Source organism: Lobosporangium transversale, assembly GCF_002105155.1.
Source record: "Lobosporangium transversale strain NRRL 3116 chromosome Unknown BCR41scaffold_55, whole genome shotgun sequence".
In the NCBI taxonomy this organism is placed as follows: Eukaryota; Fungi; Mortierellomycota; class Mortierellomycetes; order Mortierellales; family Mortierellaceae; genus Lobosporangium; species Lobosporangium transversale.
The window spans coordinates 91666-107256 of record NW_019029033.1 but is presented as its reverse complement, the minus strand read 5'-3'; the positions used below and the strand labels follow the sequence as shown (position 1 = coordinate 107256).

General features: G+C 42.3%; 2 protein-coding genes across 2 annotated transcripts; one reads left to right on the top strand and one right to left on the bottom strand.

Moving 5' to 3' along the window:
• Positions 1-331: 331 nt before the first annotated feature.
• Positions 332-3206, top strand: BCR41DRAFT_193511 (P-loop containing nucleoside triphosphate hydrolase protein). Its single transcript, XM_022019833.1, has 6 exons — positions 332-678; positions 903-923; positions 1062-1094; positions 1189-1411; positions 1496-1966; positions 2046-3206. The coding sequence occupies exons 1-6, from the start codon at positions 363-365 to the stop codon at positions 3052-3054; spliced, it is 2073 nt and encodes a 690-aa protein (XP_021876676.1). The 5' UTR covers positions 332-362; the 3' UTR covers positions 3055-3206.
• Positions 3207-11307: 8101 nt separating this feature from the next.
• On the bottom strand, positions 11308-15331 carry BCR41DRAFT_382176 (hypothetical protein). The gene is made up of 4 exons (XM_022027346.1): positions 15217-15331; positions 14445-15012; positions 11503-14315; positions 11308-11379 (listed from the first exon to the last, which is right to left on the bottom strand). The coding sequence occupies exons 1-4, from the start codon at positions 15261-15263 to the stop codon at positions 11364-11366; spliced, it is 3444 nt and encodes a 1147-aa protein (XP_021876675.1). The 5' UTR covers positions 15264-15331; the 3' UTR covers positions 11308-11363.
• Positions 15332-15591: the final 260 nt, after the last annotated feature.

Below are 15591 nucleotides of genomic sequence, written 5' to 3'. Positions count from 1 at the left end.
AGAGATAAAAAAAATAGAATTAAATGTTTAACGTGTAGTTAAGGTGCGAAAACAAAGATTCTGAAGGATAATCAAGCAATAGAGAGGAAAATGTATGTATTACATATAATTGTATGATGGATGATGGGAATAAAAACGTGTGTACGTAATTTTATTTTTAGTGAGCACATCTCTTTTTTTTTTCTCACACATCCATCTTTTCTTTCTTTCATCCCTCTTCCTCTAAGCATTTCTCTTTCAATCTTCACATTAACGCCAACATTCTTGCTCAGTTCACTTTAATCAAATTCGCTCTTGCTGATTTACTGTCAATTACTTTTTTTTTTTTTTTTTTTTTTTTTTCAGTACGCAATTAAACCAAGATGACTCAAAAAATTAAGCTCTTTTGTATTCTCGACGGCGACTCTTCCGCATTTGAAGTCCAATTGGATGCTGATGACTCAATTGCTGCTCTCAAAGATGCAATCAAGAAGAAGAACGAACCTCAATTCGACGACATTGCAGCTGGCAAATTGAATCTCTTCCACGTCTCTGTTCCTGATGAGGGCGCTACAATCAATCTCGCCAATATTGAATCAAAGGAGCTACTCACCAGAGCAACAAGCGAGATCTCTGAGGTCTTTGGTTCTGCTCCAGCGAAGAAAACCATACACGTCATCGTCCAGCGGCCATTGCAAGGTAAGGGATTGGCTATTTGTTCTCAAACTTTTGTGTATGACATAGTCTGCAATTGCGTCTTTTTGATTACTGCTTCCATTTTGAGCTTATTTAAATTCTAATTGCTTGCTACTGCGGCATGCAAGCATATAATTACTTGCCATGTGGTGACGCTTGTTGTAATCATTGATTATGTCTAATAATCCATCTTTTTTTATTTTTGGTTTTGCATTATTGCGGTTTAGATCCGTCTACTTCCACTTCGAGTAAGACTCATTTGTTTAATTGGTTCTCTTCTTTTTTCAAAAGGTTAATCATCGCACATGTGCTTGACGGCTACCTCTGATGCTTTTTCTTTTTCTTTTTTTCTTGCCAATTTCTATCATTGCTTCCTTTACCAACAGACTCGGAGAAAAAAAGGAGGGCCGATGACTTATGTAAGCTAATTCTCCCTTAAGGATTGGAAACCGATTCTTTATTTTTCTCTTCTGACAGGTCTTGCTGTTTTTTTTTTTTTTTTAGCACCGCCAGATTTGAAAAAGAGGAGGTGGACAGTCAATGGACCGATCAGATTCGACGATGTTAATAAAGTCTACTATGTGGATCCTGCGGACCATGACAAAAATAAGGAAATACTACAGAGCGTTTTTCGCCGCGATTTAGTGATGCTCATAGGCGCACGTGCCTCTGGAAAAACAACACGGTTGTATCGACTTATCCCCCAATTAGCTGACTTTGGGTATCGCTGCCTCCCGTAAGCCAACTCCTGCGAAAATGGATAAAGTGGATGCAATGTATGCGCTAATATACCAGTACTGACCCTCTATTTTTCATTTAGACTATCATTTGAGGGAGTTGCCGTTGACAATAATGAGTCTGATTTCTGGAGAACTTTTGGAAATGCTCTTCGCCGCAACTATAAAGTCGATGACTTTACAACCCACGCTGATTTTCTCGATGCTTTCAGTCAAATTAAACTCCAGAACGAGAAGATTGTCATCTTGATTGATGAGTTTGATGAACTGTTCAAAGCATGTGATGAGGTCAGAAACAATTTTTTGAGAGCACTCCGAGACATCAGTAAAAACAATGTCTACGCCATTCACAGTGTTATCGTATGTGGAACCTTTAGTCTTCAGCGCCTTCGAACAACAGATCAACACATATCCCCGTTCCATGTCAACAATACTATCAGGAACCCGTATTTCACTCTTGATCAAACGCAGCAGCTCTTTAATGACTATGCGAAGGATGAGATGATTAAAATAGATGATGAGATTATTCGAGACATACACTGGAAGTCAAATGGGTATGTTTTTTAAGCTTAGTTAACTCTCCACGAGTTGATGTGCCATTCTAATACAATGAATTGTGCTCAATGTCAATAGTCATCCAGGAATGATTTGTCTTTGTGGACGCTCCATTCATGAGTATCTTCGCTCGAAAGTCAACGACTCGACGAATTGTCTCGATTACGATACATGGCAGGTCTTCTCCACACACAATCAAAATAAGAGGATGTTTTCGTACCATACTTTTAGAAGGATGGTTGATTCACTTTTGAGTGAATCAGCTACAGATGCTGTTAATCTTCTCCGAACAGATTTTATTGGGTATCTCGGCGATATATCTATCACAGACATGGAACAACAGGGATTGGCAGACTTCCTAACTGCAGAAGGGGTGCTGATAAGACTTGATGACAGTAACTACCGTATGGCCTCAGCATTCATTGACTCGTTTGTGAGGAGATATATTATCCCATTAAAATATCCTCACGCTCCTTCAGAGTCACCCCCAAAGAAAAGAGGAGGATCATTGGATATTCTAGAGATTATGAAGATTGCTCTTCGATTTTTCGATAAAGACTTGATTTTGCAGGCGGAAGATCGATCATACAAAAGATCGGGGAGAACAGTTAAGGTTATGGGCGACTACAACGCCAGTGTCCCTCGAGAAAGCGTCTATGACACGGAATTGATGAGAGTTCTCACCAACTGGCTAAACAAAACAAAAAAATATGAGATCATTGGCCAGTGGCACCTCCGTGAGCTTGAGGACCACAAATATAGTGATATTGTCATCAAGAAAGCAGGAGAACCGACGGTTGTTATCGAGCTTTTGGCTACAGGAAGTCAATCTTCTATTAAGGACCATATCAGCAAGACGTCAACTTACAAACGTTTACTCTCAGCAGAAGAAGCTTGGGTTGTTCATTTTACCTGTGAGGACGACTATTTTAAGCACCCATACTGGCAAACCGACGCGGAACTGGACCAAGGGGTGAATTTGGTGCATTTCTGGCACGATGGGGATTTTAATACAGTGCGGATGAGTGCTCGCTGGAAGGACAGTGGCAATACTCAAAGAATTGACAATGAGCTGTTGACTGTCTAACAGCAATTCTATTTTTTTTTTACCCAACATTGTAAGGACGTCCCATTTTGTTGACATAGGCTTTATAATTTTGCAGATCTGTTTAAATAGCTGTTACTTTGTATATTTCGCATTGATTGCATTAAAACACTCTCTCTTCATTAATGACAAACAATTTACTTTATGTATCTATACCTTAATCTATATTTATATACAGCGTTTTTAATTGTTTTCGCTAAGTAAAAATAAAGTTTCTCTATGTTTATTTAACATTTCTCCGAGTCCCCTTAGATCTGAGACTAGAGGAAATAAATGTTTGCTTTTGAACTTAATTCCATTACATATCACATGACAATAAATTATTTTTTGAGCATATTTCGTTAAGATGTATTTATGTAAATGAAAAGATATGTAGATATCCATAGTGCTATAGGTAAAGTCGCTCGTTTCAGACCCGATTGGGTTATATCGACATGGGGCCGGTAGCTGGTACTGGAGCGCAACTTTTAAGAGATGGTTTTACGTTTTCTGGCGAAAGTTAATATCCGTAGTTAAGTGATAAATGCAACAAGACAGAGTATGTGACCAATCTAGACAACCATTTCAAAATTAGTTTTGTAAAAGTTGGCAAAGACGATGGAGCGCAACACAGATATACCCAAAAGCAATGGAACCATCAGGATATATGTATTTTTCAATTTGGAATCCAACGGTGGTAAAATCACTACTAGTTACATAGTCAGAAAAAGTAGTTTTCTTAAAGGAAAAGCGAGAAGGTCGAGGAAAAAAGCGATTTTTTGATACTCTATGCTCATTTACTCAAGAACCGCTGAATGGAATACCGAAAAGCAAGGCTCATATCATAGCTGTAGGCTAGGAGAACTGTTATCTGCTTTGACTAGTCTCTATCACTCAAGATTCTGACGCAATGGTCCATTGAGTGTGTTAAAAATGGGATAATCTTAGTTTTTTCTTTGTTTGACATACTTTACACAGGTGCTACTCCATGGATACTAAATGGATCTCCTTAAGAATAGTTTTAAATCAAAGCTAATAAGCTCTTTCATTGGCCGTCCCGAGAGCGGCTGCTTCCTAGCAATCTAGCAGGAGCTACTCATGCTTAAAGCCTGCCCAGTCTTTAAAATCACAATTTTGGGTGCTATCTCTATAATACTGAACGGATCCTTTCCATTGTTATTATACACTATCATGCAAAACTGATTCAATAATTCATTCCCATGTGCATTTCTTTTTTTCATTCCTCGAAACCGTATATGCATACACCACTCATACTTTGGTTTAATAAAGCTCCCGTCTTCTTCTACGTCATAGTGATGCGTTGTGACATTAGCTTGTCTCATTTGAATAGCTAATGACTTTTTTGTTCATGCAGGTCATTGAATCCGTTTCACATGTGCCCATTCGGTGGCCAAAGATCTTTATTCTTTTGTGAGGCATAACCTTACATCAATAGATAGTATTCCAACCATGGGCATCACTGACAGCTTGGAGTCTCTTATGGATACCTATGATGAGTTTGCGGCAGAAGTCCACTGGGATCCTGTACCATTCAACCGATATTCGCTCCCATAGTTCATCACAGCTCTTAGCTCGCTCCGGATACCTAGAGAGCCGCCTATCCAATTCTGCCCACATGTGTTCAATAGGGTTGAGGTCAGGGGATTGTGCTGGCCACTCTAGAAGTGTACCTTCCTCTTCTGTCAGATGTACTGACTCCAAATACTTCCTAACAATCTTCGCCGTGTGCTTCGAGTCATTGTCGTGCTGAAAGACGATATCGCTTTTAGTTAGGCCCCAGTCATCAAGCGACATCTGTGGATCCTCCTGCAGTAGTTTGATGTAAAGTTGTGCGTCCATATTATTGTCAATCTTTGCAATGTATCCAGGTCCGTACCATGAGAAGCATGACCACACTTTAACATTACCACCCCCAAACTTGACAGTGCCTTGCACCGACCTGCGAGTGAGGCGTCCCGGATTGTCGTCCCAGATCCACTGCACGCCATCAGAGCAGATTCGGTTTATTTTCGATTCATCTGACCAAATAACCTTTTTCCAATCTTCCAGAGTCCATTCCTTATACTAATTGATAAAATGCAAACGAGCTTTAATATGCCGTCGACGTAAAGCTGGCTTATGTACACGCCTCTTTGCTGTCAATCCTAACTCCTTGAGCCGTCGTCTAACGGTGGTCTCAGAAACAGCCGCTGGTATGAGCTGGTTGGCTCTGACGGTGGCCTCAACTGCAGACTTGAGTGTACCTCGTTTCATGTTCACCTTAAGATACTGCATGATACCTCTAGGTACTTTCCTTGGTCGACCGCCTTTATTGACTGGCATGTACTCCTTATTATGTGCATAGATCCTGGTGGCCGTCGCTATTGATATACCAACGCTAGCAGCAGTTTCTCTAGTAGACATGCCTCCCATCATTAACCTCCTGGCTTCGTTGACTTTCCTTTGTGGAGTGGGTCTCATATTCTGTGAAGGTATAGTTAGAGGGAGTTAAGCAAGTGTTCATAAAGGAAAGAGAGAAAAGTCCTTTTTTTACTGGCATTAATGACGTCCAAAAGTTGTCATGGGCAACATTTTAGACCACATGTGAAACTGATTCAATGACCTGAATGAACAAAAAAGTCATTAGCTATTCAAATGAGACAAGCTAATGTCACAACGCATCACTATGACGTAGAAGAAGACGGGAGCTTTATTAAACCAAAGTATGAGTGTTGTATGCATATACGGTTTCGAGGAATGAAAAAAAGAAATGCACATGGGAATGAATTATTGAATCAGTTTTGCATGATAGTGTATCTGATGCGCATCGCTGTCTGCAAGTGAAATCACAATAATAATTTTGTGCAACATAGTATTTCGCCCATATTTCTAGAGCATTCCTTGCAACAGGATATTAACTAGTATAAATAGGTCTACTTTTCTATCTAGTTCTGTAGCATAGTTCCCCCTGAATAAAGATACCTTTATTGCACCCTTAGATCCCCCTAGAACACTACCTTGACTTTTGCATTGGTAGCAAAGGAAACCACGACCACACCCAGAGAACTACAATTACAGTGGCTTCCAATATTGTCCAAGTGTTTCATTCTTCCAAGGGAAAACTATAAGTGTTCAACAGTGAGCAGCGCATGTGCCCTTGAATCTTAGATGGGAGTAACCTTGAAGACGTACTTTATCTGCTTTAAACCTATTAGCGCTCCTGCTTGTTTCTGATAGCTTTTTACTACTTTGAAATTTTACTCTTATTTGGACAATTCTTTAACCATCGTTTTTTTTCACCTATCAAAATCTTGTATTGCCCCCTTTCGCCCTTATGACTGCTTACATCCGCTCAGGCATACTTCTTATCAGATTGTGGCAGACCTCCTTCGGTGTCTCCTCCTCCCATATCTGGCTCACTCTTTCCCAGAGTTCCAGCATGCCTTCTGGAATGGTCCCATGTTCGCGAATTTTTTTTTTAAGTGATCCCACAAATGCTCTATAGGGTTCAGGTCTGGTGAATTGGCAGGCCATGTCAGTATTCTACCTGACGCTCTTGTCAATCCAATAGAGGCAAGGTAGGTTGTGACTCTCTTAGCCGTATGCTTAGAATCGTTGTCTTGTTGGAAGATAAATTGCTCTGGATCAATGTTGTACCAATCCACAGTATTCAATAGCTCGTCCTGGAGGATACGAATATACAGCTCGAAGTCCAGCGTGGAGTCGTTCTTGGCCAAGTAGCCTACAGTGGTCATGTCACGAACAGCAAGCAATGTCTAGCTCATGAATTGATGAATGACTTTTGTCTGATTCGAATCTGAAAAAGATCACGTGTGCTTGATTAATTTGTTCCGCTCATTTCCTTCACTCATTCCTCCATGCATAGTTTGCCTGTCAAGCCAAGTCGCGTCTCCTAGTTTTCTAGCTCCGTGAATAGCTCCAAGGATTCTAGAAGAGCTATAAACCAATAACCAAGACTTATAGTGCCAAGGAACCTTGAAATAAGATTGCACCAGATATCTTCCTCGGATCCTGTGTATTAAGTTAACTCAACACTTGGAGTTCCGCATATGGTAAAAGTCCTTAGGAAATATTTGAGTAAGCTTTATTTAGAGTTCTTGAAGCGCGTCTCCGCTTCAGTCAAACAAGTATAAACATGATAGATCTGTAACATAGTAAACCTCAGTCTGCAATAAAACTATTCTTGAATCTCCTAAGTTCATTCTTGTTCCTAAATCACTTACCTTCTCTTGCAATCGTCCTGTCAGTCCTTGACAGGTCATCAAAAGTCATTCAATGATTTTGAATTTTTAACATTCTCATTCCTTTTCTTCATTCTCATCTAGCATGTGGCTAGTATATTTGGGATAGTGCATTTGTTCCCCACACCTCATGATTACTTTCATGTCTCATTCCTAATTATGACTTCATTGTGAAATAAAACCAATTTCAATTTGACCTGCCTATTGAATGACCTCTGCTGAATTTCAATGTTGATTGCAAAAAAAACTTTTTCACTTCTCTTTTTTCTACCAAGATTACCTTCAGCTATATCTTCATACACCTCTACTTACAATTAACATTCCACATCGTTTAGTATTTATTATGAGGACGCTTTCTATGGAAAAGGTACAAAATGCTCAGGCCTTACTTCGACAAGGGAAGTCTACAAGCGAAGTGGCAAGGCAACTTGGTATCTCTATTTCATCGGCAATAAGGATCAGGAGGGACGTCAAGGACAATATTCCTAAACCCAGAATGGGCAGACCCTCATTGGTTTCCCCTGCTACCAAGAGGGCTATTGCACGCGAGGTTGATACGGGGAAACTTAGATCCATTCTGGCAGTTCAAGAATACATCAGATCGAGCCATGGAGTGCATGTCAGTGTAGAGACTGCCCGACGCTATGTAAAATCAGAGGGTTTGAAAAACTATGGCCGCCCATTCAAGCCTAGGCTGACAAAAATGCAGATTGCGAAAAGGAAGAATTTTGCCCTCAACCACCTTGACTGGACTGTTGATGACTGGAAGCGAGTGATGTTCTCGGACGAAAAGCTTTTTGAAAGGCTAGGGTCCTTAGGAGGAAGAACACAATATAGGCGACCCGGCCACAGGACTTTAGAAGATCGAGATGTTAGAGAGAGATCAAGGGGAGCACATAACAAACTTATGTGGTGGGGCTGTATCACTTATCATGGTGTAGGCGATGGTTGCAGGATCCCTGTCACAGTTGATTCCTCTTTATATGTTGATGTTCTACAAGATTATGTCCTCGGCTCATGAAGTGGTATGGCCAGGACCCTGAAAAGTTAATTTTTCAGCAGGACAATGCAAGTGTTCATACGTGTAGGATGGTTAAAGAGTTCTTAATTAAGTCACACATTACCACTTTGGAGTGGCCTCCAAATTCTCCTGACCTCAACCCTATCGAGAATGTATGGGCCTACATGGATCATCGGCTCAAGGGATATGAGAAGGTACCAAAGGATCCGGATGAACTATGGGAAAGACTACAGGATATCTGGACATCTATTCCACCTGACTTCCTTGATGAGCTATATGAAAGTATGCCACGAAGGGTAGAGGAGCTACATCGCATGAAAGGATCTCGTATACATTGCTGAAGAACAGAAAAAAAAACAAATAAAGCAAAGCTGCTGATTTTCTTCAAATGTCATTCAATGAGATGCCAATAATTGGCATTCATCTAAATTTTCAATTAGCAACAGGAGCTCATTGACATTGTAGTAGGAGTGACGTTGTCGATGGTCAAACTCGCTACGTAAGTTTCATTAGCGACAAGCAAGATCAAATTGGAGAAAGGAATGAGAATGTCGAAATTCCTAATTCATTGAATGACTTTTGATGACCACTGTAACAGTTAAAAAAAAAAAGTCAGACTGGAGGATGGTAATATGGTGGCAGATGGAGGATGCAAGGGAGAGCGCAGCGTAGGTAATTTGGTTTATCAGAGCTGTGCTTTATAGATGAGGAGCTTATTGACAGTATTTTCCAAGTGTAGAACTAGAGTATATCCCATGAGTATCATACGCCTAGTGATCGAGGGGACGCAAAAAGAGTTTACCTCATGTCTTTAATGGCGTGGAAGAAGTGGATGGGGTTATTACATTCATCTCTGAGATAACAGCAGCGAGGCTCATAAACTATGAGCCGAAGCCTAATTGCTGTAAGCGCTGTGGGCTCAGATGGCTAACGCCATATGAAACATGGATGTTGTACACAATGAAATATGCTGTAAAGGGATGTAAGGGATGTAAGAGAGGATGGAGCGATGTTGAATATGCTTTAGGGCCACGTCCTTTGCCAAGGGCTACCAATAGCACGGGGAAAGACCATGAAAGCTACACCGGTACGAGACAGCTTACGCACTTTAAAATAGAGCTCACACTTAATAAAAGATCGTCTTTTATCGCAGCCCCTGTGGCAGAAAGCCAAGCAGTTAAGCAGTTATCAAGCTCATTTTTGATAGTGATGGAAACAAAGGAATGACAGCGAAGGTGGCTAGGGCAAGAGCTAAAGTATTAAGAAGAGAAAGAAGCGCTGGGGCAGGATGGTATGATCAGTAGGAAGATGCATTGAGACAGGACGATGTAATCAAAAAGAAAGAAGAGCTTGGGCAAGGGGATGCGGATATATGAAATAGACTTTCTTTAGAGATTGATCAGGACAAAGGAATGATGATTGGATCAGGAGAAGCTGGAAGGTCCGGTGGTGGACGGAGCACAGTTCACTTCTGGGTATGTTATAGAATGAGGCTAAATCTGCTCCGCAAAATGAGTGAAGCAAAGGTTACCTTTGTTAGAGCTTTGCTTAAGCTTCTTTTAGATGTCTATTGCTGTACCATGAATGATAAGCTTGTTCCCTCCCTGCATTCATGTCCACAGTCTTCAGTGCCTGCCAGCGCAGGACCAGGATCAGTATTGGGACTATAAGCTTAGCTCGAGTCTTCTCATCCTACCATTCCAATCAAGTGGTAAGACTGAAGGTCATACTTTACTGCCCATTAGGGCCAAGGCAAAGAGCATAGAGGGAACCTTAGATCGCCTGTTTACTTGTTTTGATTGATCAGTCGAACAGGGATACTGCAAGCTGGTGCTATCAAGGACTTTGGCTTTGAGCAAGATAAAGTATAGGAAAGTCAGAGCAGAGAAAACTGTTTTTATTCATTATATCTGGATCCGTCTTAATCTATCAAGGTGATGCAGACGCTTCGAGACCAAATTCGAAGAGGTCTGTTGTAATAGGTTGGTACAAAGGACAAAGGGGCTCGCTCGCAGGAGTCAATGTTTGGAGAGGAACCCTGTCTAAGGAGATTCATCCATGCTCTATTTGGAGTGAGACTTCAGGATGGCAGCAGCCTTTGTTCTGGATGAGCTTGTTTTGAGTTGAGTTGGGCCTAGGAAGCCTTGAGGTAGGTCACATTAGGCTGCAGGAAGACAGGGTTGTCTGTCGAAAGTACAGCAAGGCAAACAGGGAAATGAGTCCTGTGTGGTTTGCAACAGGAGTTTAACTTGTTGTAAAAGTCTGGGCCAGCGAAGAGACGGACGAGCTGTCAGAGTTGATTAGAAGTGTTGACAATGGGAGGATGGGATAATAGGATAGGATAATGGGCTAATGAAGATTGTTGGTTCATCGTGGACAATGACGACTGTATGCTTCTAGCGACAGACGATGCGCGCCGCTAGATGAAGAAGCAAGGGTCTCGTGATAAGGGAAAGACTGAACTAAGGAACGAAGCACTCTCTTCTTTTTATCGCTGTCTAGCAGTGCTCAGCGAGTTTATTCCATTCAGCTCCAGAAATTGTTTTAAATTGTTTGTCATTACAATGTTTGTGAAGTCAGATGATAAAGCAGGGATCAATCACCTAGAATATCACTTTTGTTTTTTTCTTCTGTATATATCACACACGTCGCTCAAGTTCCTCAGTTCCTCAGTTCCTCAGTCCTCAATCCTTCGGTACAGCAGCATGCCACACAAAGCCAGCACTATCCAGGCAGGACAATGTGGCAGCCTCATGAACCAATGCATGCTCTTGGCAAGAGAGAGAAATGGATCCTCAGAAGAATCTGAAAAGCTAGTAGTTGTAAAGGTTTTTTTTTTTTTTTTTTTTTTTTGGCTCCATCTGTTCGGGCTTGTGGAAGTTAATATGGGAAACACTGCTTTCTCTTTTCATTTCTCAAGTGAATGCATGCCGTGCTGGTGAATTTCCACAGGGTAACGCTGCCTGCAATGCTGTGGCAAAATGCAAAATTGTTTTTTATTGTTTTTTGTTGCTTTTGAATTAAAACTATTAAACAATGTCTAGCCTAAATAAACGATACAGGAAAGAAAAATGAAATAATAAAAAGGTTAGTAAATCATTCGAATCAACGTTTGTTTGTATGCTTGTAATGAACTCCAGGACAACAGCAGCACAAAATGATACATACTTTGCCTTGAGCTTGACAACCAAGGCCCATTCCTCCTTGCTCAGATCATTACGGAAGGACTCCTTCAAGATATTGATGGATTCACGTGAGATCATCGAGTAGAACTCGGATTGTTCGTTGAAATGTCGCCCGAATGTCTTTGCGTTTTCGTAGACAGCACACTCGATCTTGATAGCCACTCCTCCTCCCGAACCTCCCTTCTTGACTACTTCGACTTGCTTGTGATTCTGCTCCATCGATGTAATCTTGCCCAGATACACAATCTCCTTTGCCTTTGTCTCTGGATCCACGTTAATAACACAAAGAGGGGTACCTTGTTTCATCACACCTTCTACAACATCTACACCAATAATGATAGGATCCTTCTTATTGAAGATAGCACCCGGTACCATCTTGAGAATACAGGGGAAGACTGCGGAAGGGGCCTGGTCCTTACGGCGTTCCTCTGTTAGTTGCTTATGATAAGCTGTGAATTGGTCAAACAAATGATAAATAATATCAGCCTTGAAAATCTTGATGCCCATCTCTTCCGCCATCTGTTCTGCTTCCTTATCGACCTTGACGTCGAAACACAGCAGGCAAGCTAATTCTTTGGACTTTTCCAACATGGTACTGGCACGCATGATATCTTTCTTATGAACCGGTCCAATATTGATGCCCGAGACTGGAATCTTGGAAACACGCAAGAACTCGAGCAAGGCTTCTAGTGATCCCAGAGTGGATGCTTGTACACAGACTCCTTGGCCCGATTTATCAATAGATGTCAACAGCGTCTTGAGGTCACTCATAACCTCGTCCTTCAATTGATCCTCATCATCATCAGGGCCTACAACTAGCAAACGAGAACCTGCAATGGCCTTTTCGAGATCAGGTGCGGCAATCTTAATACCCATTGCAGCCTTGATCTCTTTATGATGGACATATGCAGACTTTACACGTAATTCTTTGAGGGGTTGTGGTGTCAATAGTGCACGAACGGTTGTGGCGATTGCCCCATTGAGACCACAGACAACAATACGATCACCTTCCCTGAGGACACCGTTTGATAAGACAACGTCAATCGTGGTTCCAAGACCCTCAATAACCTTGACTTCCAGAACCGTACATTCCAGTTCCGAGATATACATGAGACTTTCACTCATACGGTTCTGTGTCAATTCTACCAACAACATGATCATGTCGGGGATACCCTCCCCTGTGTGAGCTGAGGTGGGGACCAACGAGACATATTTGCCCATGTTCTTGTTATCATAATAAAGTGTGGCGTTTAATCCGTTCTCCTGGAAGGCAGTGATGACGGCGTCTTTACGAGTCTCAAACTCACGCTGGACAGAGACTGACTGCTGTGAGAGCGAATCCACAAAGGAGTTGTCGGGGATGGCTTTCCAGCCGAAGAGACGATCGACTTTGTTCAAGGCGACAATGAAGGGTGTCTTTCTGTCACGGAGTAATTTCAGGGATTCAAGTGTCTGAGGCTCAAGACCGTGCATGATATCAACGACTAAAATGGCGATGTTGCAGAGTGAGGAACCACGCGAACGCAAGTTCGTGAAGGACTCGTGTCCAGGTGTATCAATGATCAAGAGACCGGGAAGCTTGTAGACCTTGGAACCATCCTTGTTCAAAACCGCAGTCTTGGCCTTGATGGTTTCCAGAGGGAAATAAGTAGCACCAATCTGCTGGGTAATTCCTCCAGCTTCACCTTCCTGAACGTTAGTTTGACGAATCTTGTCCAGTAACTTTGTCTTTCCAGTATCGACATGTCCCAAAATACAGCAAATAGGTGAGCGCAAATCATCCTTTGAACGAGCGGCCATGGCAGCAGCAATACGAGCCTTTCTACGCTCTGCAGCTTGTTCCTTACGAATACGCTCTGCCTTTGCGGTCGAAGTCTCCTGCTCTGAATCCGAGTCTTCATCCGAGTCCGAGTAATCTGAAGAGTCATCCGAGCCCCCTTCCGATTCATCATCCTCAGAGTCTTCTGAAGATTCTGATTCGACCTGCTTGTTGGCAGGTGCACCCTTCTTGTTGGTAGGAGCGCCCTTTGCGGGTGTAATTTTTGTAGAGGCGGCCTTTGCAGGAGCACCCTTGGTAGGGGTAGCTTTGGCGGGGGCAGCCTTTATTGAAGTAGCCTTTGATGGAGTGGCCTTTGCCGCAGGGGGGGTAACAGTTTTTGCCTTCTTCTCTTCCTTCTTTTTTTCCTCATCACTACTTTGGTCCCAGCTTTCCTTGACGTCATCTTCCTCTTCACTAGGCTGGCTCCAGCTCTCCTTGACACCTTCGTCCTTATCCTCAAGACTAGGTGCCTTAACCTTCTCTGCTGCGGCTTCCCAGCTGTCTGCTTCCTCATCCTCGTCCTTGTCCGAGGCTGCGGCCGAGACGGGTGCAACGTCTTTGACAGGAGCAGTGGTCTTTGGTGATGAGGGTGGTGATGTCTGAGACTGCTGCTGCTGCTGCTGCTGCTGTTGTTGTTGTTGATTATTGTTCTTCTTCTTCTTACCATAGACAACCTTTTTGGGCTTTTCAGTGGTATCCTTCTCCAGACCCTCAACGATGACTCCAGATTCTAGGAGCTGCTGCTTACGCAATGCAGCTTTAGCCTGGGCTTCCTTTTGCGCCTTTGTTAAGAGTGTTCCTTCCTTTCGCTTCTGTTCGAGTTTAGCCTTCTCCTTTTCCTTTTTCCTGGCCTTTGCTGCAGCTTTGGCAGCTTCCTCTTCTTCGATCTTGCGCAATCTCTCTTCTTCCTTAAGTCGCTCTTCCTCCTCTTTGCGACGCAATTCCTCTTCCTCGGCGCGCTGCTTCTCAAGCATTGCCTATAGAAGAAAGAAGAAGGAGAAAAAAAAAAAGTGTGTAAATTGTTAATGATGAAACAAATGGTGAAGCTCAAGATCATAATAATGAGGGGCAGTAGCATCAAGAGGAGACAAGAATGGCTGACAAACCTTGAGAGCATTCAATCCTGCAGGTCCCTTCTTCTTGGGCTTGACCTCTTCCTTGGGAGCAGCAGCTTTTTTCTTTTTCTTTTTATTTTTAGATTTTGATCCACCGGCGGCGTCATCTTCATCTTCATCATCCTCGTCATCTTGGGCAGGGGTTGGAGCAGAGGCAGAGGCAGGAGCAGGAGCAGGAGCAGGAGTAGGCTTGGAAGCAGGAGCGGCTTCTGTAGATGTTGTCTCCTCATCCTGTTTCTTGGTGGAAGCTTCTTTCTTTGCCTTTTCAGCCGCAAGACGCTTCTTTTCTTTTTCCTTCTCCTTCTTCTCACGCTCCTTCTCCTTCTTGGTCTTTAACTTGACTACGGGCTCGCCAAAGTCATCAAGGTTATCGTCAGCAGGGATTACTGGTTCCTGTTTCTTGGGCTGTTGCTTCTTGGAGGCCTTTGCAACCATGCTCATCAAACCGCCATCCTCATCGTCATCCTCATTAAGGACATGTTGAGGAATATCGACCTCGGGAGCGGGTTCTGCACTGGTGACACCAAGAGCTTCCTGGTCCTGTTCAAACTCATTCTCCCTGTTTGGTCGATGTGATAAAAAAAGATAGGACGTCAGTGGATGTACTTTTTTTTTTCTTTTTTTAATATTGAGTGGAGAAGAGATTTTTTTTTTTTTTCCTTTGTCCCATGAAGAATCCCGTTAATATATTGTTTCAGATCAAGACAGCGTGATGTGAATCAAAGAATGAGTGTGAAGAGAGAGAATGGAGTGAAGTATTTACCAGTAGTCGTCCTGTTTTTTTTTCTTGTTTCCTTTCTTTGGCGGCATTGTGAATGTTGGTGAAAGTGAAAGAAAAGCGATTCAACTGGAGAAAATAAAAAAAAAAATAAAAAAAGGGACCGATCGTTTAAAAAGAGAGGGAAAAAAATAAAAATATGGAGGGCATCGAAGTCACCGAAGAGTTGATTCGCTGTAATTTTTACGTGCCGCAGCGCAGAACAGGACGAATAAGGCAGAAATAGACATTGCCATACCAGATCATAATCTGTAAAACATGGTGTATCGTCGTACTTCCTTCCCTCTTCCTCCTCTTATTATCAGGAATATAGGAATATACTAAAAAGTAAGAATGGTTGTTCCTGATCCATGTTTGGCC

Excerpts from the sequence above, each read along its gene's own strand:
- BCR41DRAFT_193511 (XM_022019833.1), top strand. The coding sequence starts at position 363 with ATGACTCAAAAAATTAAGCTCTTTTGTATTCTCGACGGCGACTCTTCC. Across the intron at positions 679-902 it reads CGTCCAGCGGCCATTGCAAG|ATCCGTCTACTTCCACTTCG; the intron begins GTAAGGGATTGG and ends ATTGCGGTTTAG. Across the intron at positions 1,967-2,045 it reads ATACACTGGAAGTCAAATGG|TCATCCAGGAATGATTTGTC; the intron begins GTATGTTTTTTA and ends CAATGTCAATAG.
- BCR41DRAFT_382176 (XM_022027346.1), bottom strand. The coding sequence starts at position 15,263 with ATGCCGCCAAAGAAAGGAAACAAGAAAAAAAAACAGGACGACTACTG. Across the intron at positions 15,013-15,216 it reads AAAAAACAGGACGACTACTG|GGAGAATGAGTTTGAACAGG; the intron begins GTAAATACTTCA and ends TCGACCAAACAG. Across the intron at positions 14,316-14,444 it reads CAGGATTGAATGCTCTCAAG|GCAATGCTTGAGAAGCAGCG; the intron begins GTTTGTCAGCCA and ends TTTCTTCTATAG.